General features: G+C 41.0%; 2 protein-coding genes across 5 annotated transcripts; both read right to left on the bottom strand.

Moving 5' to 3' along the window:
• Window positions 1-15: 15 nt before the first annotated feature.
• On the bottom strand, window positions 16-17,077 carry LOC128742175 (poly [ADP-ribose] polymerase tankyrase). 4 transcript variants are annotated; one of them, XM_053838432.1, is made up of 12 exons: window positions 16,918-17,077; window positions 16,036-16,722; window positions 5,472-6,254; window positions 4,550-5,409; window positions 4,272-4,491; window positions 3,967-4,199; window positions 3,662-3,907; window positions 3,311-3,599; window positions 3,095-3,252; window positions 2,739-3,031; window positions 2,515-2,671; window positions 16-2,320 (listed from the first exon to the last, which is right to left on the bottom strand). In XM_053838432.1, the coding sequence occupies exons 2-12, from the start codon at window positions 16,301-16,303 to the stop codon at window positions 2,243-2,245; spliced, it is 3,585 nt and encodes a 1,194-aa protein (XP_053694407.1). In that variant the 5' UTR covers window positions 16,304-16,722; window positions 16,918-17,077; the 3' UTR covers window positions 16-2,242. The 4 variants fall into 4 exon arrangements, with proteins under 4 accessions (XP_053694407.1, XP_053694409.1, XP_053694410.1 ...); XM_053838434.1 differs by having other exon boundaries at window positions 16,036-16,718; XM_053838435.1 differs by having other exon boundaries at window positions 16,036-16,409.
• Window positions 17,078-19,364: 2,287 nt separating this feature from the next.
• LOC128743952 (homeobox protein goosecoid-like) lies at window positions 19,365-25,776 on the bottom strand. The gene is made up of 4 exons (XM_053840663.1): window positions 24,997-25,776; window positions 24,747-24,957; window positions 19,731-19,906; window positions 19,365-19,667 (listed from the first exon to the last, which is right to left on the bottom strand). The coding sequence occupies exons 1-4, from the start codon at window positions 25,774-25,776 to the stop codon at window positions 19,365-19,367; spliced, it is 1,470 nt and encodes a 489-aa protein (XP_053696638.1).
• Between the last annotated feature and the right edge of the window lie 1,852 nt (window positions 25,777-27,628).

The following is a 27,628-nucleotide window of genomic DNA, read 5'->3' as shown; positions in this document are numbered from 1 at the left end:
CTTGATTCACTTCTTAGCAATTTATTACCCTAACAAAAACTGTCATCGGGTTTTGCATCTAGTTTACTAATCAAAACCGAATCCGTTCCGGTCGATCCGAGTCACACGCGTTTGTCAAATTATTTCATTTGTATATAATGCTTACTTGTTTACTAAGGGGTTGGATAATAGACGCTCATTCATATATTTTCTTACCAGCTGCTCTTCGTTTTCGTTTTTCATTGCGTTTTCGTCCCTCCAGTCTAGATTAGCGTTTATGGGTATAGATATTTTACGGATTCGATAGCGTTCACAAAACTGCCAAACATAAAACATTAAACTAGATTAATCAACGTGAAACATGGGGATTTTTGCCAAGGGAAATAATAACTCTTTTTTCTTGAGTTTGCTAAACCATTGCTCTGTTACAGCACCGATGAAATAAATTGATATTTGAACCTGCACCTGCGTTTGTGGGCAGTACTTAAACGTTGTCCTATACGTTCAAAAGACACAGCAATAAACCAAAGTGAAACGAAAATTTGACTAACGAAAACAACTTTATAAGTTTACAAATGAAAAAATCGGAGCCCTGTGAGGGTAGTCGTTATACCGCAAATATGTAGTAGCATTCGGGCGATAAAATCGGTACATTTCAGTTTAGGATCTTCATGCCGAAATTTTTCCGGATCAGTTGCTCTATATACCTATACCTAAAGGTAGGCACATCGTAGTGCTTATAACGTTTGTTCAAGCACGCGATTTACCCTTATTAGAAAATAGGATTGTTCAACTGGGAAAAAATTAATCTTGAGGACACCAAACTGTATAATTTTTTTTAGAATGTAAATAAAGTTCTCGATTGTGTCTTTTTTCTTATAATGTTACGGGCATATATACGTATAAACGATGTACACTACAAAACAAGGGCGATAGCAATGGCAGATTCTGCTGTTTCCTTTGCTAATATTATTTTAGCATTTTTTTGCTCCAAATTGTCGTTAAAGAATTTCATCAGAACCTCTGGAATATAACTCTGACCTCATGTGATATAATTCATGAGCAAGGTAAAAATGCAAGTTTTGACTTTTTTCTGCGAATTATTCGATGTGTGATTATGTGGTATACAAGGGTAGAATTTGTAGCTATAGCTTGTTTGCTTAAAAGTTTGTGATTCAATACTACTGTCGTTTTAATTACGCTTTACGGGTACCTAATGTCTCTTCTGAAATCAATCGTCTGTCTTGAGTAGAGAATATTCATAAAAATATAGAGTGAATATTACGCATTGATATTGGCAGTAAGGGGTTTCAAGCGGCAACCAAAGCAAGTGATATTTTTTGTATATTTGGAAAATCCTTGTGTCCCGTCACAACTTATACATGATGTTGCTTCTATCTCTTGAGTCGCTTTCGGAATGATTTTCCTCACTATTGCCGTTGCTACTGTGGTTATTATTGATGTAATCATTTTCATTCGATCCCGATCTATAACTTTTGATAGTATATTCATAGATATGATTGCTACTAAATCTCGCACTGGATCGCCGGACTTCTCTACCATTTGCACCAGTACTGCCAGCAGAAAGAGGATTTTTAGCGAAGCTCGCGCGATTATTAACGAGTGGCACGTTGCCACCATTTGTGCTATAGTGGATGGAACCGAAATGCTGCTGAGGTTGTGAAGCTGGCCTGAAACACCTGACTGCCGAACAAATGATCGAACACCATCGCCACGAGGGGGTCTGACTGCTCCCACAGCTAGTGGTGGTCGTTATCTTAGTGGTTGAGGAAGACGACATTTGGGATACTACCTGCTGTTGTCTTCTAGCTTTTGGTAGTAATGTTGGTCTATTCGATTTGTCGTTATTGTTTCCGTCGTTAGCAATACTGCTGGCAGCGTTAAATTGAGTACCAATATCACTTTCCAAACTGGTATCACTGCCACTGCTCCCACAACCACTGTCGTGGGAATGGAAGGGACCATTGTAGCCACCGTCGTTGTTGTTATCGATTACAACTGCTGGCGTGATAATGAGGAGTTGGCTGAATTTCTTACCCGTAGAAACTCGCACTGCTGTCGCCCTAGCCATGGTTGATCGAGTAGTGGATCGAATACGTGTAAAACTGCATGCCTGGACTGAAGCGATCGTGGTGGAATTGGTGTTATTGTTGCTAATATTACTGCCACTGTTGGTACTATTGCTGTTCGTGAAATGAATATTGTTGTTCTGACCGATGTTACTGACTGCAGAGATTGTCCATCATCTTGCTGGTTCCTCGGTGCTTCCACTGTCATCTGGCTTCATGATCTGATAGGTGATTAGGTATTCGGGGTAGGCCTTAAATAGAGAAGTGAAGATTTCATTGCAATGCGAATGGACTTCAGATAATTAGCCTAAACCGTTAATTCCGTTGTTGAGGTATTTTGCTATTTTCAGCTTTTTTCAACATATCTGTATTACCTTCTTTGTTCGAAACTAATTTTGATAATCATCAAAATAAATAATAACGGAAATGCTCTAACATGACTTACTTGTTCACCGCGGTAGACGACGTACTCCGGAAAATGCAACCCACCGGCTGATGGTCGTCCGATGACAGAGTGATGTCCCGGTGGTGCGTGCGCCATTTTCATTGCACTAAACTGAAGAAACGATTTACCCAACGCTACTCGGCAAAGCAGTAATTGCCTATTAAATAGGAGGTAGAATGACAGTTTTAAAGAGTCAACAGCTAGAGCTTTTCAACAGAGCTTACCTATGACACTGATAACAGGATTTATCCTTATGTGCCGGACAGCCGATTCCGCCACCAATACCGTAAACATACTGGTTCGATTTGGAACTATGCTCTGCAAAGTAAATGCCAGCGCCGAACATACCGCCAATGTAAGCATGTCGCTCATCGAAGCCCTTCTGTACGATTGCATTTATGAAAGGAGATCCATGAAACAGCATGCGTTCGCTAGCTTGGTGGCCGTTCTCTTCGGAAATTTCTTTCCGACGGTGAACGTACCGTTCCCATAGCTTACGATTCTGAACTTTTTGGACCTATAACAAACAATAGACTCAGTCTTATCTTTGGTTTACAAGTGTTTAGTCTAAAATTTGTACCCTAACGATATTGTATCGGGTGAAAAATCCTCCGGAGTGACCGTTATCTCTATGCTCCCTAATCGTAGCTTGCATTTCTTCTTCAACGGCAAGAAATTCCTTGTCATCGGGAAGAAGATCCACCAGAAGAGTGCCCGGGTTGGGTGTCAATCCAAGACCTGAAATGAGAGCAAATATTTATTCCAGCTATTCCGGAACAAACGTCAACCTGCGTACCCGTTGTAGCACGCAAGGTAGCAATTCCTTTCAGTATCTTGTGGCGAAAACCATACGCCGACACACCGACTTGCTTCAGGTCTTCATGACCCATCTCGGCAAGGATATCCATTGTGATTTGCTCCCGCTCGAGCAACTCAATCAAATGTTCCAACTGCAAACTAGTGAGAAAAGCGGACACGGAAGATTCGATAGATACGACCTGCTGCATCTTGTCGTCATCCATGACGACACCATCCGCGTTGGTTTCCGCACCTTGCGCTGGACTAAGACAGCTGCGCACGGGGAGCTGTCATATAAAAGAAAACATCATCAATCTATAAAAAGACTTATTGTTTACACACTGTTTACCTGTGGAACTGGAACCGATAAAGTCATGGACGCACCCGTGGGTAGCGTAACAGTCTCAGTTGTCGGCGAGCAAGTGGTAGCTAACAATGAACTGTTGGCTACACCCGTGCCGCCTCCAGCAGCTGTAGAAGCTTGCGACGCAACCATCGCGTCCTGTAGCAAACATTTGACATCCTCGGCGGTCGCCAGATCCAGGCTGGTTTGCCCTTCTTGGTTTTTCATGAACGGGTCGGCGCCATGAGCGAGCTATAAAACAAATATTGTTAGGACAGAAACCTACCACCAATCTCTAAAGTTAATCTTACCAAAAGTGAACACAGCTGGGTTCGGCCTTTCTGGGCTGCTTCATGCAAAGGCGTATAACCCCACTTATCGGTGGCATTTACCACCGTATTGTGCTTAATTAGCAAAGCTGCGATATCCAAGTGCCCATAGGAAGAAGCATTGTGCAATGGAATTAAACCGCCCTTATCTTGTGCATTGACATCTGCGCCATGTTCCAAGAGATACTCAGCCACCTCCAAATTATTGTAACCAGCTGAAAAATGAATCGAATCCATTAGAAATAATCATTAAAAATGTAACGAATCGTCCTTCCGGTTTTACTAACCAGCTAAATGAAGCGGTGTTGAGTTCCGTCCCTGAGCATCCCGACAATTGATATTGTCTGGCGAAACAAGTCGTTGAACACGTGCTAGGTTACCCTTTTTGGCAGCATCCAGCAGTGCTGCATTTCCCCGCAGCAGATCTGCCACATCTTGATCGCCTTCGCGCACTAGATCCAGCGGTGTCGCACCGTCGCGGTTCTTTTTTGTGACATCAGCTCCGTGCTAGGGGCATAATAAATATTATCAACTCGAAAGCTTCTCGGACAAACTTCATTCTTACCTTGATCAGCAACTTGACAATTTCATACTTCCCCTTGGCTGCGGCTTCGTGAAGTGGAGTAAACTTCCACAAGTCCGCTACGTTTACATTGGCTCCATGCTTTACCAAGAGTTCGGTTACCTCGTAGTGCCCATAGGAGCAAGCATTATGTAACGGTACCAGTCCGCCCTTATCGGAAGCATGAACTTCGGCGCCATGTTCCAAAAGAAAGTCCACCACCGGAACACGGTTATAACCGGCCGCAAAATGCAGCGGCGTCGAGTGCCGCCCGTCTAGATCGCGACAGTTGACAGTCATGGGATTTGAAAGCACAATTCGTCGAACTGTATCGAGATCACCTGCCTTGGCTGCTTCCAATAGTTGGCACTCGAGATCCACCGTGTCCGATGGTGGATCTTGTAGAATTTTCAGTACATTCTCAGTCGCTAGCTGAGCGGCGGTGTAACCTTGCAGTGAAACAATGCTTGTGTCGATGTTGTACGACAGTAACAAACGACAAGCTTGTATGTTGTCCTCCCGAGCGCACCGGTGCAGTGCCGTTTGGCCGAGACCATCTAGTGCATCCACCTTGGCACCGTGGCGCAGTAGAACATCCATAATCTCATAATGTGAGTTGTCCGCTGCAATATGCAGCGGAGTTAGGAAGTCTTTGTTCTTCTCGTTCAGCAGAGCACCCTTCCGTATTAACACCTCCAACACTTGTTTCCGCTTCGGATAGACAGATTGTGCCACGGCATGCAACGGTGTATCACCACAGTACGGATGAACGAAATTAACTGTTTCTGTCGTGAGGTTCTTCTTAAGTCTTTGCATATCGGCTTGACGACAAGCGTCCAGAACACAGTGTCCTTTATATTCATCTACAAAACAATTGTAATTGTGAAAAAAGGGGGTTCAAACATTACTAATTATTTAAACTTACATGTAATTTTCTCCTGCAATTCCCGAGTCGGCGCCGAATCGATGGCCGACTTGTTATGGCAGTTCAGTAGCGTTGGGTCGGCTCCTTCGGCCAGTAGCAAACTGCAGACTTCCACCCGACTTTTGGAAGCAGCTTCATGTAGCGGCGTAAAAGCCCAGAGATCATTTGCGTTGACGTTTCCACCGTGCTTGATCAGCAGTTCGGTCACCTCAAAGTGACCGTAGGAACAGGCATTGTGTAGCGGCACCAAACCACCCTTGTCTTTAGCGTGTACGTCGGCACCATGCTGCAGTAGAATCTGTACAACTCGTATCCGGTTGTAGCCAGCTGCCAGATGGAGAGGAGTCGATTTGCGGCCGTCACTTGCGTGGCAGTTTACATTAAGTGGGGTTAATAATTCCAAAAGACGTTCCTCCGAGCCAGACCGTGCTGCCTCCAGTAGTTCATCTTTTCGATATTCGCCGGTCAGTACGGGTCGTGTGCAAGAATCGGCTAGATCCAGGGGAATTTTATTCTCCGAATTGCGGATGTTGGGATCAGCTCCATGCTGCAAAAGGGCAATGCAGACGTCCACCTTGCCTTTGCTAGCTGCCTCATGTAAAGGTGTGTAATTCCAGTTGTCTCTGGTGTTTGGATTGGCACCGGCTTCCAGCAGAAGACGAACCACGTCGGCGTGGCCGAATGAGCATGCGTTGTGCAAAGGATGCAGTCCACCGTCATCACGAGCCTGAATCGATGCTCCGTTTGTAAGCAGAAATTCCACCACATCTCGACGACCATAACCTGCGCAGTAGATTAGAAATATTCGTTAGATAAGAAATCGATTGAGAACAAAGAACCAATCAGCAAAACCGTTCAGGTGAATGTGAGTCATCTTTTAATTTCGGAAAGCAGGTTAATACGAATCATCATAAATATGTTCACTTTCAAAAGACTATCCAAAGCAAATAGATAGGGAACCGTTTCGAAAGTTTAAATTGCCAGTCACGATTTGAATTCAACATTGATTTATTCGATAAATTAGCGAAAATGAAACGCAACGGATGTAAACTGAATGAAAACTAGAAATCTAACTGCGACCACAAACACCCGATGTTCATATTCCACATTTTTAGCACGAGACACGAACTTTCAGGTCGGACATTATGCAACGGGAGTGGATAAGTGTGCCACAATACAAGTAAAACAAATCTTTGATATTTATCAAAGATTAGTTTTACTTAGAATATTCGATAAATGGTGTTGCATGGTTTGGCGGATGGTCTTAATTTTTCAATAGATAAGTTATCAATCACTTCATGACTATTCATTTATTTTCATTCATTATGTACAAATATGAGATTGGCGAGTCATTACACTTTTAAAATAATAATCTAACATTAGTTTAAGCTACTCAGAATTTCTTTAAGGCGCAAGAACTCTGATTATTAACTTATGAATTAACCGATTTTGTATTTGCGAGTGTCGAAACGCACAACGCATTGGGGGTGGTCCTAGACTAAGTACCTTGAGACAGTTTCTTGTTATGTCAAAAAAACTGACAAGAAGACCACATCAATGAAGCAAGGTTTAAGGATAGGTTGAACTAGTACGTAAAACAGAACAATAAAGTTCCGAAAAGTCTGTAGAATCCTTGCAAATAAATCCCAGTTGCCGATAGGCTTACACTACTATCGTACATCGATTAAAATCGAATGACAATTTCCTATTTAAAAGCACACCTAGATCGTACACCTAGTCTGCCGTCTGAAGTACGCTATCATCAATTCTATAGTCAAATATAGTGGAGAATCGTTTGTGGTTGTATGTCAACGAAGGTAACCAACAGTCCTACAATCATGAGACAAGGTCATGAAACGTTTTTAAATCGTCCGCATATGCTAAGTGTCGGTTCGAACAAGCGTAAGTACTTATAACAGCGAATTTAGATAGCAATGTGACAAATTTACTTTCCTGTGTTACTCAGAATTTGTGGCTGGCGAAAGGCTGGATAATGTGTAACACTGGTGCCTTGCGTACCTGTAGGCATATCGTAGAGCCCATAGTGTTCTTTAGCCTGTTATCCATCAACTCCTATTCCTATGTCCTCGTGGTACCAGCCGAAATACGTCAACCCCGGTGAAAACTAAGCTCGTATACCGGCAGGGAAGAAGGCGTTCATGCGAACATGCGAGGAATAGCCTTGTCAGCCTTGAGCGTCTGTTTCAATGTCAGGGGCGGTTCTTGATGGCTTGACTATTTCTCAACTAAGTGCGCGGTTGTATTCAAGTTTAGGAGCCGTTCACGACAGCGTCTGATCCGGACCGGGCTGCTGAATTAAGAAATGCATTGTATCGGCACTAATCCAAAGATGACAATTGACAACTTTATAACGAGACTCGGTAGCGAAAGCAATTTAGTCAAACGTACCTTACTATGAAAAATGTATATGTTTAAGATAAAAGGCCGTTTCTTCAATTACGCCATCATAAACGTGTACCACAGACAAACAGACGAGACACTCGTGTTAATTCCATCGTCCATTCAAAAACAACTTATTTTTCAAAAAAGCATGTTTCGCAACATGACCACACCGCGGCGCTTCGAGTTTTCAGTATAAAACCATACAAGTGTAAAAAACCTCCAGTATAAAACCCTGCAAATGTAAAAAACCTACAGTATAAAACCCTGCAAATGCAAGCTACTTCGCAACATGCATATAACAGAGGGTGCTAGTGTGCAAGCAAAATGTGTAGGACGACGGTTTTTGAAGAATTTTCTTCTATATGTCATGTCAGTTCGTCAGTGCGTGTACTGTCTACACGAAGGTAGATTCGACAACGAGAAGGAAACGTTCTATGTGCCGGTGGCAACGTACGATAACTAGGGTCTTCCTTTCTTGTCAGGGCCCACTTCTCGATCATACATATCGGACAATGAGAAAAATGTTCCAGTCAACTTTACTACAGCATTAGATTTTAGTGGAGAAGTTAACTAAAATGCTCATGGAATTGATTTAGTAATTGATGTTCATTATTCTTCTGCCATTCTATCAACGAGTGTCAGTCAAATCAAGGACAAACTTTAGTATGGAGAACTTTGGTTTTTAATATCTCCACTTGATATTAATTTGATTTTAGTTCCAGCTCGTGTCAGCAGAAAATATGTGATATTTGTTCTACCTACCATGTACAGTGTGTTGTTCTGAAGGACATTCAACAATACTATCTAGAAGGTGTGTACGATATACGGACCACATGATAGGCAGGTGTGATCCTATTAGCGTAAAGTGAATGCTTCATCAAACAATAATGATAACCCTTTCGTTATAAAGATAACTAATTATAGACACAATCGACGGTGATTGAATTATTTTTTTTTTCTTAAATAGGGTAATTAATTTTTAAAGCTATAGCATAGCATCAGAAGTATGAAAATTACTATAATATTAAGATCACTTGGTTATATTGTGTTTTGTGATACACGTGAGCAATTACAGACCTATTTGTATGAGACTTGACTTCTTGATTTTGCAGTCTTTAGACTGGAAGTCACATACCTACTACATCAAAGCGCGAAGGATAAAAACTACTCATCTTGTGCCTATCTCGGTTTCGGCTGGTTTTGCACAACGTCGAAGCTATTTTCATCGACCTAGTGAATAAAACAAAGAAACCACGACGAGCGATGGGGGTAATGTGCACCCGAAGGCATAGGAAACCAAACCACATAACAATAGGTTTCCGAGCCGGACGCTTACGCTGGCTGGCTGGCTGACTGAGGTCTCTGAATTGAGTCGAAGTCCGTAAACAAAGCGAGAGCGAAAGGCGGCTGTGGCTTATGATGACCGGCTGAGAATTACCCAGCTTTGGCTATTTGCTTGCAGGTTTTGAAAAGTGAAACCATCGCCGTGCGCACGAGAGTGAGTCAATCAAACGAGTTGCTTTTGCTGCCCGTGAGGTAGCAGCGTCCACACGGTATATCTATTGTATTTACATATTCTGCGGCTGCACCACAGTCAAGATCAGTCACACCCGCAAAGCAGCCATCAGCTGCAACACCACTTGCTGGCGGTAATGTAATGCTGGAAGTCCCAGCCATTTAGCAAGTGTGTTAATCACCAGCAAATGCAAAGACGTGCTTTGAATGCAGAATGTAGCAGCGGTTTGATTAAAAAGCAAGAGAGTTAATGATTCGAAATCGCTATTTTATCATACTCAAAAGTTGACTACCTAATCAGAAGAAAATTTAACAAATTGAGGACTTTTCCGGTTGGTACGCCAACGTTAATGAAACTGGCAGCTTACTATGTACCATCATCAGGCAGAGAAAATTATTAGATTTGCTACCTTGAAATGCTGCCCCAGATTCGATCTTGTTTGGGCTTCTGAGCGCATTGGTTGAATGTATACGATAGAAGGAAGGTTGAATCGATTTGGTAACCATTATTGCTTGCTTTTCAGTAATTTTAATGCTAGACCGCCAAGAGAAATGTCGATCTGGATCAGTCTGGTAGCTAGCTGAAACAGGCTGTACAGGCTTCATTGTTTGCCGAGCTACGAGCATTATTTTTTTTCGTTCGAGTTTACTGTAAAGGAGGTCGAACAACATGGAAATATAGATTGTCTATCTTTGCCATTCAACCAATGGCAAGAGAAACATTTACCTGCTTTCAGAGCACAGAACTTCATTAGAGACGTTAAGTTTTCATTAATTTCCATTGATGGCTTTGGGCCACTAATAAGTCAAGACCGATTAAGCTGAAATTTTGTACAGAGGAAATCATAGTATAAAGTTTCGTTCAAAATCACGAAAGTCTATTTTACCCATATACATTTTTGGCACACTAATGTACAACACATTTTCGGAAACTTACCGAAAGGGTATTGCTCGGATACCATTCTTTGGATATCAAATAGATGTTGTGTTCATAACATTTCGATTCATCGATTCATCAAAGGTATTGCAAACAAGACTAGGCTATTCTAGACAGAACAATTATAAATTATATCCGAGCGTCTTAATAGAACACATGAATAAACGAAAAATTCCAATTTGTTCTCGTTTATTTTAGGTAGATCTTCATGCTTTGCCCGCGGATTATCACGTTTGCAAGCATTATACGCATAACGAGTTATCAGTCCCGGTGTAGTGGTTAGCTTTCACGCCTCTCATGCCGAGGACCCGGGTTCAAATCCCAACCCCGCAGAAGTCACGAATGACCCAAGCTGTTAAAGTGACTATAATCTAACAAAAAAAAAAGAGTTGTCACAGGGACGCGGAAGTCAACGTTATCTTGCATACCGCTAAAGATGGTTCTTCTGTGGTCGATAGCAGATGAATTTACTAGATTTATTGAAAATCGTGTCCCGCATGTTATTCGCTTTCAGCGCAGTGATAAAAAACAGATTCGAATGGGTCCGACAATCCACCCAAAATTTTCGCATTGCACTGAATCCCATTCATCATAGCCCTAATAAGTCTGAACAGCTTCCTACGAAAGTTGTTTTCATTCAAAATATTCCATAGCTCCTATTGATTTACACTATCATATACAGCTTTGAAGTCGATCAACGGGTATTGCGTGGGGACTCGAAATTCATGGCATTTTAAGATCTGTCGCAAAGGAGATAGAAAAAGCACTTTGTTGGTGGCATTCACGATACTGATCGCGCGGTAGTTTCTACAGTCCGCTTTGTAGCCTTTTTTGTAGATGCGGACGATAGATAACCTTATCCTTCCACTCCTCTGGCAGGCGTTCTGTATCCCAATTTTGGCAATCAATTGCAAACGGTTGACCAGTTTTTCTGGATTTATGTTGAAAAGCTCTACTTGCATGCTGAATAGCTTCTTTAACTTCTGTTAGATCATGGCAACCTAGGCTAGCAAGCAAGAAACAAATTACTCATTCTTGGTTTGTCAGCTATTAGGAATAGACAAGGAATAGAGCAGATACCACATTAATCATTACTGTAGTTGCATTTCCAAGTTAACTAGCAACTCTAAATCAGAACAAGAGGAAAAAAAGCAACACAGGAAAAAGGGAAAGAAAGCCAAATCAAGAGGAAATTTCGTTGTGAATCAAATCGCTCACCAATCCAGCAAGCGGAAGTTTATACCGATCAGCATCAACGGGGTGGAAACCAAACTTCAGCTCGATACAGCAAGCGGTAATTTCGAAGCAAACCTGGAACAATTTGGGTAAACCAGCAATTAACAATCCGACGATTGAAGCAGTCAACGCATCAGGTCAGCCACCTAAGCTAATCGGCGAGTTTCAGTGCAAAATCCAGATCAACGGTGAAACCTATCAAGGAAGATGTTTCGTCACAACGACTCCAAACCTCAACCTTCTGGGCATTGATTGGATAGAAATGTTTGGACTATGGTCAGTTCCCATCGACTTCAGCTGCAATCAAGTACAAGTGAATAGAGACGAACAAGTTCTTGAATTCCGAGCGAAGCATGCAGACGTTTTCAAGGACTCACTTGGACAATGCAAGAACATGACGGTAAAGCTTTTTTTAAAATCAAATGCCAAACCGATTTTCTATCCAAAACGCCCTGTTCCTTTCAAAATACAATATCATTGGTTGATGCCGAACTTACGAGATTGCAATCGCTGGGCATCATCGAACCAGTCGATTTCTCCGAGTGGGCCACTCCTATCGTGGCAGTGCGCAAATCTAATGGAAAAGTTCGCATCTGCGCGGACTATTCCACTGGGCTCAACGAAGCACTGGTAATCATTATCCGCTTCCTACTGCAGAGAAAATTTTCGCATAACCTAATGACAGTAAGTTTTTGCAACCACAACTTCGCTACTTGGGACACATCGTGGATAATCAGGGCATCATCAACCAACATCACCGAACTGCGTTCGTATCTAGGTGCCATCAACTTTTACGGAAGATTCGTACGCAACTTACATGAACTGCGTCATCCGATGGACCAACTACTGAAGAAAGAAACAAAGTGGCGGTGGACTCCTGAGTGCCAGAAAGCTTTTGATCAATTCAAGAAACCACTTCAATGAATGTTACTACTAACGCACTACAACCCGAAGCTACCTATTGTTGTGGCTGCAGATGCCTCAAACACTGGAATTGGGCCAGTCATCTTTCACCAGTTTCCCGATGGCAAAATAAAAGCTGTGCAACATGCTTCAAGAACGCTTGCACCGGCAGAACGTAACTATGAACGTAACCTTAAAAAGAGACATTTGCGTTGATTTATGCAGTAACAAAGTTCCATAAATATTTGCTTGAACGTCTATTCACATTGCTGATTGATCACAAGCCGTTACTGTCTGTTTTTGGTTCCAAGACAATCCAAGACATTACACTACACACTGCAAGCAGGTTACAACGCTGAGCACTCACAATACTGAACTACGACTTTGAAATCTAACATGTTTCAACGAACAAGTTCGGATGTGCAGACCTGTTATCCAGATTGAGTGTTCGAACTAAACAACCAGAGGAAGAATATGTGATTGCGGCACCCTAGAAGAGGATATTTCAAGCATTCTTCCTGATGCAGTAGAAAAAGTTCCTGTCTCTTTTGCAGCACTCCGGAAGACTACATTAACAAATTCTAAATTCTACGCCAATTTCATCGAGGTCATCCCTGAATAATACAAATGAAAGCAATCGCACGCAACTTTGTCTACTGGCCTGGAATTGATGGCGGAATTAAGGAATTCGTTAAACGCTACACTCCTTGTTGCATCGAAGGCAAAGCAACTCTAGAATCATGGCCTTCACCAAGTCAACCATGGTTCAAATTCCACTTCGATTACGCTGGTCCTGTAAACGGTATTTATTTTTTAATTATTGTCGACCCGTTCAGCAAATGGCCCGAGGTATACACAACGCGATCGATAACGGCAAAAACCACAATTAAATTCCTAACCCAGGCTTTCGCTGCATTTGGAATTCCTAAGGTGATCATTTCAGACAACGGTACACAATTTTCTGAGTACGAGTTTCCACAGTTTTGCATGGGTATCCAACACATTCGCACCGCACCTTACCCCATACAATCAAATGGTTTGGCAGAACGATTTGTGGCCACCTTGAAATGCTGCCTTCGAAAAATTGGTTCGGAGGAAAAATCAGTGAAACTAGCATTGCAAACATTGCTGCAAGTATACCGCTAAAATAATTGAAAGAATCGGAAAGGTTAATAAATTACAACGTTCTTCTTGAAGATTCTTGTCGATTAATTCGCTCACACGCGAACTAGAGTGACTATATACAGAGTGGCGACAATGTCAAAATTGGAATGATAATTATCTGTCAGTGTCATTCCAATCGAGCAGACAACCTATCCAACGCGTATGCAGGAAAGAGAAAGAAAAACCTAGGATAAACCGCCTTGCATACATTTGGGATGACTTGGCGCCACTCTGTATATAGTCACTCTAACGCGAACCAATCGAAGATCCGGCTTCCAGTTAAAGCTAATCATCCTACGGATTCGACACCACTATCTAAATACTACGTTGAACGCGAATATTCCAGTTCCAGATAAAGTAGAACCAGTTTTAGAATCGAAACCAGATGAAACGGAAAACTCTTTCGATGTCGAGCTTGACAAGCTATTAGGAAACACCAAGATATTACTGCTGTTAAGAATCAACCACTAGCTCAGGAAAATTCCGACGCAATGTCTCAAGCTTCTGAACGTGAACGACGGTTTCTGGCTTTAGTTTTCAAAAAGTCGCATAATGCATGTAAAAGGGTTGATTATGCGACGTTCTGAAAACTAAAGTCAGATTTATTGAGTTACCTGTCCGGTTCTAATACTACTGGAGATGGGAGATGTTAGATCATAGCAATTTAGACTAGCAAGCAAGAAACAGATAACAGATTATTCATTCTTGGTTTGTCAGCTATTAGGAATAGACATAAATATATTATATTCGATAGTTGAACAGTCTTTCATTCAATCAAGACACAACAACTTCACTTATTGGTGGAGGTGAAGTCACCTCCTGCACTATCTTGTTCTTTAGTCTCGACCAAGGTGAGTCAAAACAGGTGATCTAGTTTTCACAGTTTGTAGAACAGAAGTGGGCGGAACGATTGGTTAGCAACCATCGACGTTGTTTATACATTCAACAGTTTCCGCTTTGAAAATTTCGGCGATCGTCAAGGGTTACCCAGTGGAGGTGAAAAACAAATTTGAACATCAGAAAACCTCTCTTGACTAACCTTGGTCTCGAGGCCATTTAGTACATCGAAAGGCGAGAAAGGCCTTTCTCGCCTTTCGATCATCGCTCGGTCGTCAGTCAAAAAGCCTCCAATACTTTGTTTTTAATAGAATTTCAGAGTTTCATTATAATATCCCTTCGAGTTCTTTGTAGTCATTCTTTTCTTGGCAACGGAGACAGCGATCATTTCTTTTTATAACGTTTCATATTCTGTCGTATAGTTTCAAGCATCCCCGAGCACCGCACTGCGCTCTTATCAACCAGTATCTGCTGCTGACACTGCTCGTCAAACCATTCGTTACGTCAATTTAATTTCACGTAGCCTCCGTAGGTTCTCCTGCTGGTGCTTCGGGCACGGATACTTCCTGGCAAATTACTATCTATTTTGTTCGTTGCTTAAGTTTTTAGTGGTGTTGCAAGACTCGCGACCAACCTCCTTGGTCTTATTTTTGATTACCAGTTGCAGTTTATTTGCAAATAATAAATACAGTAACCATGGTAAAGTGCTAATCGTGTGTGCTCCCTACGACTTGAATATAATTCAAGTACCTATTTATACAAGAATTAGTATTTATACAATTTGAAGGGTCCGGCACTGTTTCTTTACAATCAATTTCCCACCCTCTCGTACGCGATGAATTATAACCGTCGCGGGCGAAACCATCGCCAGAATCGTCGCAGGAGCAAATATCGTTTATTTTGTCATGTAAATCAATAGCTTACGTGCTAGACAAGCATAATATATACTTATAACTTACATACAGCCAAGCAGATTCTCTCTGCGACAATTTCAAGCTATCAAAAAAGTGAGCAGCGCGTTTTGTTACCAAAGAAATGGGCAATAATAATAAGCTAATCAGAATAATAATAACTACCATTACAGCACAATAATCAATTAATAAAATAAATATTAATTATTCTCAAAGTTCTTGCCAGTTGCGAGGCGCCCTGTAGTTGATTAATTATTATGAATAGGTACTTGTAGTTAACATAATCTTGTACACCGTACCATCAGTTAAAAGAAAAGTTACAAAGCATACTCTGAATATATATATGCGATTATTAAATGTTGAGCCATTCTTCTGTAGTCAGAAATTAACCTGCAAACGTGAAGAACATTCCCCATTATAAAGGTTACATTTTAAGAGTACATATCTACGGTCATAAGCTGTTTATAAAATCAGGCCCTGATCAGGGTGACTGGTTTTTGTCTGTTTCTGCAATGCTCATGCACAATATACCGATCTAATTGAAGTGAATTAACGGATAATTGATGGTTGCTGATTAGTCCTTAATCAAGAAGTTTTCTCAATGACAGTCATCTCTAATTATCGATCACCGGTTGCTAAAAAAAATATTAGCTCTTACCTGCAGCAAAATGCAGTGGAGTGGATTTCCTGCCGGCTGTGTCTCTTGCGTTTACCGTTTGTGTTGTAATTAGCTTCTTCACCTTGACCAGATCACCCGTTTTGCAGGCCTCGAACAAATCCCTTAGGGGATCACTAGCCATCGCGGCTGCTTCCAGATTCACTGAAAGCATCGAACGGGTACTGGCACCGGACGTAACGGTGCTGTTCCCGTTGCTCCCTCCGGACGACTGCAGCGCCGTTAGATGATGTCCCGCCGAGGAGGACATTTCCCACAAACCAATATCAGACGGTTCCAGCTTTGCTGAACTTGTTCCGGAAACCGGACTCCTGATGCATCGGAATAAGATACTATCCTTTTGGGCAACACAGTAGCTGCTCGTAATAAATTAGGCTGATGTGTATAGATTTTTATTAGAACTTTCCACTGGGATTAATTTCTTCGTACCTAACGAAATGTATTTTCAAACACAAAATCTTTCTGAGCAAACGTAACGCAGCAAATTACACTTTTGAACACTACGGTCTCACTTCAGTTCCGTTAATTTCATAATGACGCGATTGAAGAAAAAAACATCTCCCTTTTCGCTTTGCAATTTGGTCTCAACAAAACGCCATTGTGAGACAATCAATATCACTCGAGGCCCACTTTCAAAATCAACTGAATTTTTCTCTTAAACCGAGCTAGCTAGAACATATTTCAACAAAATATATAATAATTTTATACCACCAGCTGTTTAAAGCTCGATATCTGATTAAAATGTCCTGAATTATCAATAATGAAAATCAGGGTCATCCATCAGGCCACGAATGTGTCGACACCTTTTTTCTTTCTAGCAAATTTTGCCTTTCAAATTTTTATTTTACACCTGAATGTTCCTACCTAGATACCAGGCCAGAAACAACATCGCACAAAATTTATAGCTACTTTTCTGTACAACTTTTCCGTACCGTATTGCACAAAATATGGCAAAACTTTGTTATTTCAGTTCGATTACGAAAAACAACATTTTCGTCTGACCCGAAGATGATGATGGCCTCCTCTGTCACTTCACTAAACGACTGCGAGCCACTTTTGCAGTTTATTATACTGCTGTCACTGTTTTTCTTTTCTTATGAATGAGCCTCGTACGCACACTTTCGCAGTCAGATCTTGTTTGTTTTCAACGTTTTCAGGGAAAACTCTGCAAAGTCAGGGAAAATCGCAAAAATTACACGCACACATCCAAATGCGTAAGCAAAGCTGTCAAACGTTAACGTCATAAAGTGTTTAAAATTAATAGATTAGCTAAAATGTTGAATCTATCAACGAGACAAGCTGTCAATGTCAAAGCGCCATCATCGAATATCCAAACAATCATGTGGAATTCAAAGGTGCGGAAATAACAAGCTCGTGATTGTAAATAAATTTATCGCTATTTTACAAAGATTTTTGAACCAATATTTGAAAAATTAGGAACAGTTGCTAAAAGTAAAGGTCAAACTAAAAAAATATTTTCATACAAGTTCTTTTGCACTAAAATGAAAATTTTTTGCGACGGACTTTGAGCTTGTGCTTTGGTTTAGACTTGAGTTAAACCACAGAGAACAGACATTCATCTTAATTCCGCTGGTTGTATAAAACCTAAACCGGCATATTGGAAGTATGTGGTAATGCTCCCGTAAGATGGCGCTCGCATCGCTGACAGCGGGCTTTGATTGCTCGATTTGTTTTGGTTGCTTACAAAACATTAAAACCAACTGCGTTGCTACAGTAACTATAGCAAGCCAAATTTTAAAAAAGAAAGAAAGACAAACAAACACGCCAGCATATTTTGTGCTGTATATTTGGTTAAAAATTGATGGTTGAATAACATAAAAACAGCAGTGTATTCTGTTGTTGCCGATATTTGTTCGGTTATAACCACTTTAGAAAACGTTCATAATGTTCATCGATGTACTCAACAATGGTACTAAAACTGTCGCTGTTATCAATAGCATCTCCACATCCCGGTGTATTTATGAACTTCAGAGCTTACTGTCTTACCTGACCTATTGCGAATATACATGTTATTGCAACAAAAAGGTATTCTATCGTTTTTTTAATTTATAACGCATATGCAGCTAATATCGATAACAAACGATTTTTTGTACGTTGTCCTTTTGTTATTGCTTTTAACTTGCAAAAAATTGGACAAATAACAATTCAGTTTCACATTAAAAGTATTGCGTACTACTGGCATATGAAATATAAAGTTTAAGTACGTTATTTTTAGTGATCAAAATTTGTTATTGTTGAAAATATTTCTCTTCCCTCTTTAAAGGAGGAGGGGTCATAATTCACCATAGAAAAAATTGCTGTCTTCTAAAACCCCCACATGCCAAATTTGGCTCCGTTTGCTTGATTAGTGTATGAGGTCCCTTCCTCCTAAATAGGGGAGAGGTTCTAATTCAGCATAGAAAAATTTCTTGCCTCCGAAAATCCCCACATGCCAAATTTGGTCCCATTTGCTTGATTAGTTCTCGAGTTATGAGGAAATTTGTATTTCATTTGTATGGGAATCCCCCATCTTACAACGGGGGGTGGGGGGGTGTCATAATTCCCTTTCTAAAGAGGGGTGGAGTCTCAATTCACCATAGAAAAAATTCTTGCCCTCAAAAACACCCATATGCCAAATTTAGTTTCAATTGCTTGATTAGTTCTCTAGTTATGCAGAAATTTGTGTTTCATTTGTATAGGGGCCCCCCTCTTAGGGGGGAGGGGTCTCTAACTATCATAAGAACCTTTCTCGGCCCCAAAAACCCCTACATGCAAATTTTCAGGCCGATCGGTTTAGTAGTTTTCGATTCTATAAGGAACATACCGACAGACAGAAATCCATTTTTATAGGTAGGTATAGATGAAATTTTAATATTTTTAGGAAAATATAGAATTGCAGCTACTTTTTTTTATAATCGCAAAGCCCTTTTGCTATTACATTTAAAAAGCTGCACATCGTAATAACGTATCAAAAATTTAGAAAGTTTGACTTTTGTTTTTGTGATACATTTTTTTAAGCAATTTAGTTTTGATGGTGTTTTTCAAAAGGAAAAGCATATTTGTGGCAAAGAACAAACAGAAATGTCCTTTCCTTTTATTTAATGGCCAACAGCATCCGGCTTTCTTTCTTTTACTGAATGAAAAAAATCTCCAGTTCAAATATACTCGTGACTACTTATACAATCTACGCCAAAAATTACCCAACATAAAGCTACAATGTTTAGGATAGTCCCTGTATTTAATTACAATTTTTAAGTTACTCGCACTGCGCTGCAGTGCATCGCACAACGACTGTTTGCGGATGTATATTTTCAATCGTCGCTTTCGCTAACGCTTCTCGCGTCCAGAGAATCTGTACAGATGGTCAGTTCCGGTGAGTCAGCACCTGTACCGGACGTATCGATCAGTGTACGTCCTCCGCCCATGGTCTGTAGCATTCCAGCGGACGCCGACGATGGAGAGGCCGTATGTTCTCCGGATGAGCCGGCACCGATTTGAGACGGCACGACTCCGTTGGCAATTTGCCGCTGTCGTATTAAGGCCAAACGCTGCTGGGTAATTTCCAGGTGATGTTTGCGCCATTTTATTCGTCTATTTTGGAACCAAACTTTGACCTAAAATAGAAAAAAGGCTGTATTTACTAAATTACCCTATTTATTGGTTTTGAGTGGTTTTACTTGTGCCTCGGTGAGCTGTAATGTATGGGCCAAATACAGCCGCTCCGGTCCAACCATATATTGCTGGCGTTCGAATTCCGCTTCCAGTCTTTCAAGCTGCTCCGGAGTGAAGATGGTTCTTACGCGTTTACTTTTCAGGGTTGCTGAAGCTGACAATGTAGATTTTTTGCTCAAATCTAAAAAATATTGTTGCAGTTATTAAAAGTGTATTGGTGTAAATAAGCATTATATAATACAAAAAGCACAAGTAAAATTAAGCGGCCCCGTTATTTTCAATTTTGTTACAGAAGTTTTTTGCTAAATTAGCAGATAGCACATACATGTTTACACTCAGCGAATATAGACCGAAATCTTAAAGTTTCATAAAATTTTACTCATAACTAGCTGACCCGACAAACTTCGTATTGCCACAAAATAAACTGTGTTGTACATAAACCGTGAATCTCGTATGACCTTTGTCGCAATCTCGAGTTTTGTATAAGTTTCTGAGGAGTTCAACCTTAGATGTTTCATTTTGGCAGTTACGTAACTATGAAATCATGGGTAGTTTAATATACAAATTTGTAATTCTTCCTCACAGTGAAAACATCTCTCATCCTTAGCCAGATAAAATAAAGCGGCTAACATTCAAATATTCACCGTGATTGTAGAAAATTTCGCCGAATACCATTTTGCGAAAACCCAATTCTCGGTTGACCGGGCGGATGACGGAATATAGAGTTTCGCGGAATACCATTTCGCGAAAAACCTTACGCGGAACGTACCATTTCACGGAAAACCTTTTCGTGGAAAGTCCCATTTCGCAGGGATGATCCTCTCCTTACTCAGCCGCCTGTTCCGGATCAGACGCTGTCTTGGACTGCTATTAACTTAAAGTGACCAGATTTTTTCGGTTCGGTAGTAAAGATAGTAAAGAAGGATTATTTAGAAATTAGGCACTTAATTTTGACGAAAGCGGCGCTTCCAGTGGTCGTGGATGCTAGCTTTTGGTAGCGTTGTGTCCGCAAGGTAGTTGGGCTGTCCGCAAGGCGCAGGCCAGACGTTGGAGTTGAACTCTTGGTCGTCAACTGCGGTTGATGGTCATTCGGAAAGACCAGGCTGATCTCAGCATCACGGATTGTGCTTTGGCAAAAGAAAAAACGGCGAATCCGTCTCGGAATGACTACAAGTGTTACAGAACAAGTTGGGAGCCCAACAGAAACCTCAAACAGTAAACAAAGGCTAGAATTCGGTCTCGTAGACTGTGCGGCTGGCTGGTTACGAAACGTAATGCATATGTCTGACTAGATGATGAGTAAGCTTCAGAGTAAGCTGGCTCGCGGTAGGGTTGTGGCAGATTCGACATTGGTTTTTGGGATGGGAACGTGATAAAAGATCATGACTAGGCAAGGGATCTGTTTCATTGGCATCCGTGTGAAAACCAGTGTTTTGTGACCGTGTTTGTGACAGATAACAATTCGGAGATACACAGGGGTAGGTGCTTCACCAGGCGGATTTTGCCCTTCATTAAGTCCCATGATAGGCTGCCGCAGTTTCAGCATGCATACTACAATGGACTTCAGTTCGTCTCAAAAGAGCTGAGTGCACCAAATTGTCCCCGGGTTCGTCCAGTATTCAGTATTGAAATACTGCTGAAGATGAAGCGAACAGTCACCAGCGACATTGGTTAGATGAGGAGCTCGAGGTTCCGGCTGGCCGGAGCCGTGGCTGGGGAGCGCATGCACCGGCTGACGAGCGGTGTCAGCAGTAGGTTTTTTTCATGCAATGTAACATAATTTCCTATGTTTCATCCTTAGATATGGTTTCGATTAAAAAATTAATCAATGCGTGATATTTTCCGGGACGCTTAGAAATCCGGGACAGTCCCGCATAATTCGGGACGTCTGGTCAGCCTATGTTAACCTGTAGTACAATCGCTCATTTGGTTGAGAAATTATCAAGCCACCAAGCGCCAAAGAGCCACTCTTGACAGACGCTCAAGCCTGACCAGGCAATTCCTCTCCTTTCCTGTCGATCTTCGCGACTACGAAGCTATGCGATGTCTTTTACCCTCATGAAAGTGCTCATAGGTGAGTGTGCGTGAAGAATGGTTCAAAATCACTCTGTATCTTGCACACTTTAACAAATTCCTATCCTTGCTTCACGCATATACCAAATTTATCCTGGTGGCAGCCCCTTATCTTCGTAGTCCCGAATATGACTTTAGTTTCGACTGCGGTAGCTTAACCGATATCCGCTAACGATGATCGTATTCCGGTTGTTACCACGAGGAAGTAAAGGATGTCCCACATCAAATCGCACCACGGGAAAAACGCTGTAGAAAATTACTCATTAAGTATTTTCTCTTGAAAATTCGAGTAGAAGTAGTTTAGAGTGTATTGTTCACACTGTATTTTTACCGCTGTCAGTTTTTCGAAATTTGAAAAAAAATGGAGTCACCCGAAAAGCAACGAAGCGATTTCATTTTGCGCCAGAACCTGGAAAATCCTCATCTCTCTCATCAGGACATAGGATAGCACTTGAAATCATGCAGTCAACGGTGTGTCTAACCACACGCAGTTACTACGATGTTCTATTAGTGATCAGGATCACAAGCGTGTCGTGAAAGCGCTTAAGCAAAAACATTCCATCAAGAAGACCTGCAACTCTGCCAAAACTCGAGAAACAGGAACAGCAATGCTATCTGCCGAGTTAAAGTTGAACTAATACATACTAGTGTGTGTAAATCAAAATATGGATGTACACACAAATACGTATGCAATGCATTGCCATGCTCGCGCACATCTTTTCCCCACCAATAAAGTACACACAGCTTCAACTTTTGTCGGGCGCTTCTGTTGCTTGTCATTTGTATGGGCGCGAGGAAGCGATATCGGTCTTCTTGATGGAATGTTTTTGGTTTAAGTGGAATCCCAATGCTTCGGTCAGAGATGTGGCCAAAATGTTGAATCTGTCTAAGTCTTTCGTTCAAAGACCCAAGGACCGGAAGGGACTGCATACGTACAAAGTGTAGAAGGCTCCAAATCGTGACGAACGGCAAAATACGGTGACTACCGGGACTGTAAACGGGTAAATCTTCCACAAGGAGTGCCTACAGAAGCATTTTCTTCCTTTGTTGAAGCAACACGAGGGCGCTACGATCTTTTGGCCGGTTCTAGCTTCGTGACACTGTTCAAAGGATGTCCTGGAGTGGTATGAAACCAACGGGGTCATTTTAGTACCCAAAGACATGAACTCCCCCCCCCCCCTAACACACCGGAACTAAGGCCTATTGAAAAATACTGAGCTACTACGGAAGCATCCCAAATCTGAGGAAGACATGAAGAAAAGGTGGGTTACCGTGAAACTGCAGCAAACAGTTGTATAGAACCTTACGAGTGGAGTTAAGCGTAAGGTCCCAAGTAGCACAGTTTTGACACTTTTGGTTTGGGTATTTATGACTGGAATTAGTCGTATTTCAGTTGTTATAACTGTTGTAACATCTGTGCTAGCGGGGGTGCGAACATACCGTTATGGTATAGAAGTTGTATGAATTGTTTTGTCTGAAAGTTTGAAAAGGATCGGTCAACTAGGTAATTTTCTACAGCGTTTTTCCCGTGATGCAATTTGATGTGCGACACCCTTTAGCAATAGGAGAATAGAAACTATTGGAAGCTAAGCACCATTATCCGTTCTCCGTTCACCAACTAATTGTAAATAACTGGTTGTTGCAAGTTGTCTCTGGTAATGGCAATGGTAAGAAACGCTTAATTTGTTTCAGTATTTAGTCAATTTCTACGATTTAGTTTAGTTAATATTGTACTAAATAGCGCTGGGAATTCTTTATTAACAACTGAATTCCAGGATAGCGGAAGAACATAAGGATGTATATCACATTTAGCTCACTTATTACGTGTTATTTCCATTATTGATTCACACAAGTCGCTTTAAGAATTTTTCAATTTCGGGTGTTTATTCATTTTGTATGTAAAAACCTATCTCCAATTGACTTTCATTTGATGACTCAGATTTCTCTCAATTTCCAATCCATTTGGTTCTTGCTGTAATTAGAGTAAGGAGGGGTAAAAGTGCGATTCAATGATTTATCGGTGCGGTGTAATTTTTCTTTATAAGGCAAATACAATATCAACAGGAGGATATTACTTGTTGAAAATTTGTAGCAGCGTTTTACACCACTCACATATCTGTTTTGAAAATACGGTAAAAAGAATTTACAAAATATATTTCGCTTTTCCGTAACTTAATCTAACCCCGTCAAGCACCTAGCGGGGTAAAAGTGCGATTCACGGACGGAGCAAAAGTGTGATTCATGGACGAATCAAAAATGTATAGCTAATTATATACAGCATTTGGCACTATATTACAGATACTAGAAATGGAAGATCTGCAGAAAACTGTGTGCTCTACAGATGTTGGCCGAAGGAAAACAATGTTTTTCCGCTAATGGAATAAAAAACAAACGTTTGGAAAAGTTTCGATATAACGGAGGTTGCAATACACCAGCACAAAATAGGAAAGGTGCAAGTTGAGAATACTCCTTACCGAAACATAACGCAGATTGAAGATAATATGGTTTTGTTAGCTACTGTTGTACTAATTTCATGGATTCGAGCTGCTAGTGGGGTAAAATTGCGAATCGGCCCTGGATCAGAAGAAAGAAGAATTTATTTTGCAAAACACTGTTGCCGCAGATGATTTATAGATGAATGTGAAGACATTGAGTTACTGAATCACTATAAAATATATTATGTTGTTGTCCTTCTTAATATCTCACGAAAATTGATGACAACTTCAAACATCGCACTTATGCTCTAGGGAGGAGCTATGTTAGTTTTACGATGTTTTTTACCTTTTGCCAATTTAGGTTTCCAATTTTAATCGTATTATCTCTCAAATGTATAACTTGAATTACCCATAATATTGGTTACATATGTTATATTAAAATGAAATGAACAAACATAATGCATTTATTTGGTCATCTCAGAACAGTATGCACAATTACATCGAATGACTTACCCTTAAATTTTTCCCGATTATGATTCTGCGCATGATGATGTGCCGCCATCGCCAGATGATGGTGATGATGATGATGATGCGGGTGGTGATGCGGGTGTGGGTGGTGGTGGTTGTTGTTGGACAGATGCTGCTGCTGCGATGGCTGATTGGGGTGACCACCGAGATGACCCGACAATCCTTGATGAGAATGGATGTGTTGAGAAGCGTGCTGCTGCAAAGTGTGGTGCAACGATTGGATACCATTGCTGACGACATTGCCGTTATTACCAATGCCACCGGTAGCGGCAGCATGATGTTGGTGGAACTGATGTGCTGTGAAGCCGCCGGATGTACCATGCATATGGTGTAACGTTTGAAGTGCTGCTAAACTGCTGTTGACACCACTTTGTGGCGATTGCGATATGTGAAGATTGGGTTGGTTTGCGGTAGTTTCTAAAGGAGAAGACAAGTCCGAATCGCGGTTTGCTCGCTGAACAAAAGCCGACCCACTATCATCGTGATTGTTTAGTGACAGGTTTATAACGTCACTAAAGTTGTGTCCCTCATCTACATCGTGCTTTTTCTTTAGCCCCAAAATAGCAGCTATTGTGAACGATTTCCCAATGCCGTCGGCATCTAACGGAGTTACACCCGGGGAATGATTGTGGTCATTTCTCAGAGATTCTTCTTCGCATTCATCTTCTTCATCATCGATGATGTCTATGTTATTATTCTCGGCATCGCTTGTTTGAGTGGTATCGGTATTCTCGATATCTAAGCCAGTTTCGACCCCTACCAGTTCACGAGCCCGGTCGCAATCACCACCACCCACACGTGGTTCGTTATTATTGTTGAGCAGATTTAGATCCTCGCTTAGCTTCGCATGGTGGGGATGGAGCTGCTGGTGATGCAACTGATGATGTTGGTCCAGGGCTGCAGCGGCTGCGGCGGCCGCTGCCGCTGCTGCTGCCGCCGTGGCATGTGAGTTGTGTAAGTTGAGAAAATGTGTCAAAGGATTCGTGTGGTATTTCGCCGGCTGATGGTGAATCATTGCTAATTTACTGTTCCGAACGCAACTTTCCGATAATGAAGACACTTATCCGGTAGCCGGACGACTTAATTATATGGAAAACTATTTGTTTCCTCCCGTCTCGTAACACACTTCGTCGTATCCGTCGTACCGCATCTACCGGCCAAGCGTCGCTTTGACGAGGGTCAGTGGAGCTTTATTTGAGAGAACTCAAACACTATTGGGATGGCAAAGTTTTTTCATTGCTCCCATTTCGCTTGAACGGATGTAAGAAATTTCACTCTGAAAGAAAGAGAGAAGGAAAATGAGGAAAACCTATTAAATTAGCCAGGCGAATTGTCACATGAAAAGTTCTTTAATCTCTGTTGGGGGAGCAAATTAAGCCATCGTTCCAAATTGAGAACCATTGCTTTAATTGAATTGTTTAAAGTGATACGAAAAGTTTTACTATGTGGCAATAGAACAATGGCGACAAACTTTAGACTTTATTATGATACACTGAGGGATATTATGATAGCGACAAGCTTATTTTTTGAGCAAGTATTGCACAAAGCGTCTCCATTATAATGAATCTTCAGCATACGGTTGCAGTTTAAGGTTTCAGCAGTGATTACCAGACCGTTGCAGTGAGTCAAGTTTCAACCTCAATAAGTGCAATTATAGTACATACATTATGGAAGACCGAACGCCGTAATTGAACGGAATCCGCATGAATGCAGGAAACCGACAATCCCTCTAACAAAAATCAACGTGACCCGTAGGAAATAGAAATTTCTGACCAAACAATAATTCCAGTAAGTGTTGTAATTACAAATATAAGTATTGTTATAAAAGTGCCTTTAGTGGGATGATTGGAGCGATTATTGAGCTGAATCCTTATAGAATCAACTGTAATTTGAAGAAATGTTTGTTGAAACTAATAAATTGCCAAAATCAGAAATGCTTTATAAATTATTAAAAGTAATACTTTAAATAAACATATAAATAAATAAAATAATACTAGATATGAGCTGACAAACATAGATGCAACAGTTGCGATTTTATCGAATTACTAATCTGTCTATATCGTTGTTAAAGATGTTGCTGCAGTGATTCCATTGTTTTTTGGGATAAACCATAAACATGATACCGGAACATGTTACAAGTATTGACCGTTTAAACTGTGCTGTCTGCGCATAAATTTTATGAAACATGATATCAAACTCATTCAACGGAATTGAAAACGGCATAACGCGGTTAACAGGTCGAAATTAATACTTTCGTAAATGGTTTGTGGTTTCACATCTTTGTCAACGCAGAAAAAATGCTCTTGCGGTATGGTAAATATCGTCGCCCTCGCATTATTTGTGATGTGACAACTTGTTTCATGGTGAAAAACTTTCAGAAAAAGTCGTAAAACTGATTTAGAATCATAGAAAATGTAAAAAAAATATTTTAAAAATATTCCATGATTTAATACAAAGTTTTCCCGACTTTTCTTGTCAGTTTTCAACCGCAATGAAAAATTTGGTGAAATTTTTTTCCAGATAAATTTTTTCCTGGATTGATTAGAAAACTTGCTTAGAAAAAGCATAGCCTTGGGCTTAAACGTCATTTCTAAAACTTAACCCTTCTTTATCGACGGACTTCACAGCCGGCTATTAGGGTACAGGACAGTTACAGGGCTAGTACAACAATCCCACTGACTCTATCTAGTAGCACCGCACACCCGAGATTCGAACTGGTTTGTTAGACCAGCATCGTACCTCGAAAGCAACTAAGCGGTTACTTGCGTTTACTTGTTACTTGGAAAACTTGCTTACATTTTTATCAAAAAAAAATCCCGAGAAAGTCTCATTCGGAATGTAGTTTAGCTTGACTGTCGTTGCAATCA

The sequence above is a fragment of the Sabethes cyaneus genome, chromosome 3, assembly GCF_943734655.1.
Source record: "Sabethes cyaneus chromosome 3, idSabCyanKW18_F2, whole genome shotgun sequence".
Lineage (NCBI taxonomy): Eukaryota > Metazoa > Arthropoda > Insecta > Diptera > Culicidae > Sabethes > Sabethes cyaneus.
Note: the sequence above shows the minus strand (reverse complement) of the source record. Positions and strands in the feature narration are given on the sequence as shown.

Excerpts from the sequence above, each read along its gene's own strand:
- LOC128742175 (XM_053838432.1), bottom strand. The coding sequence starts at position 16,303 with ATGTCCTCCTCGGCGGGACATCATCTAACGGCGCTGCAGTCGTCCGGA. Across the intron at positions 4,200-4,271 it reads AACACCGCTTCATTTAGCTG|CTGGTTACAATAATTTGGAG; the intron begins GTTAGTAAAACC and ends TTCATTTTTCAG. Across the intron at positions 3,253-3,310 it reads TACCTTGCGTGCTACAACGG|GTCTTGGATTGACACCCAAC; the intron begins GTACGCAGGTTG and ends CTCTCATTTCAG.
- LOC128743952 (XM_053840663.1), bottom strand. The coding sequence starts at position 25,776 with ATGATTCACCATCAGCCGGCGAAATACCACACGAATCCTTTGACACAT. Across the intron at positions 24,958-24,996 it reads TTGGTAATAACGGCAATGTC|CAGCACGCTTCTCAACACAT; the intron begins GTCAGCAATGGT and ends CACACTTTGCAG. Across the intron at positions 19,668-19,730 it reads TACAGCTCACCGAGGCACAA|GTCAAAGTTTGGTTCCAAAA; the intron begins GTAAAACCACTC and ends TTTCTATTTTAG.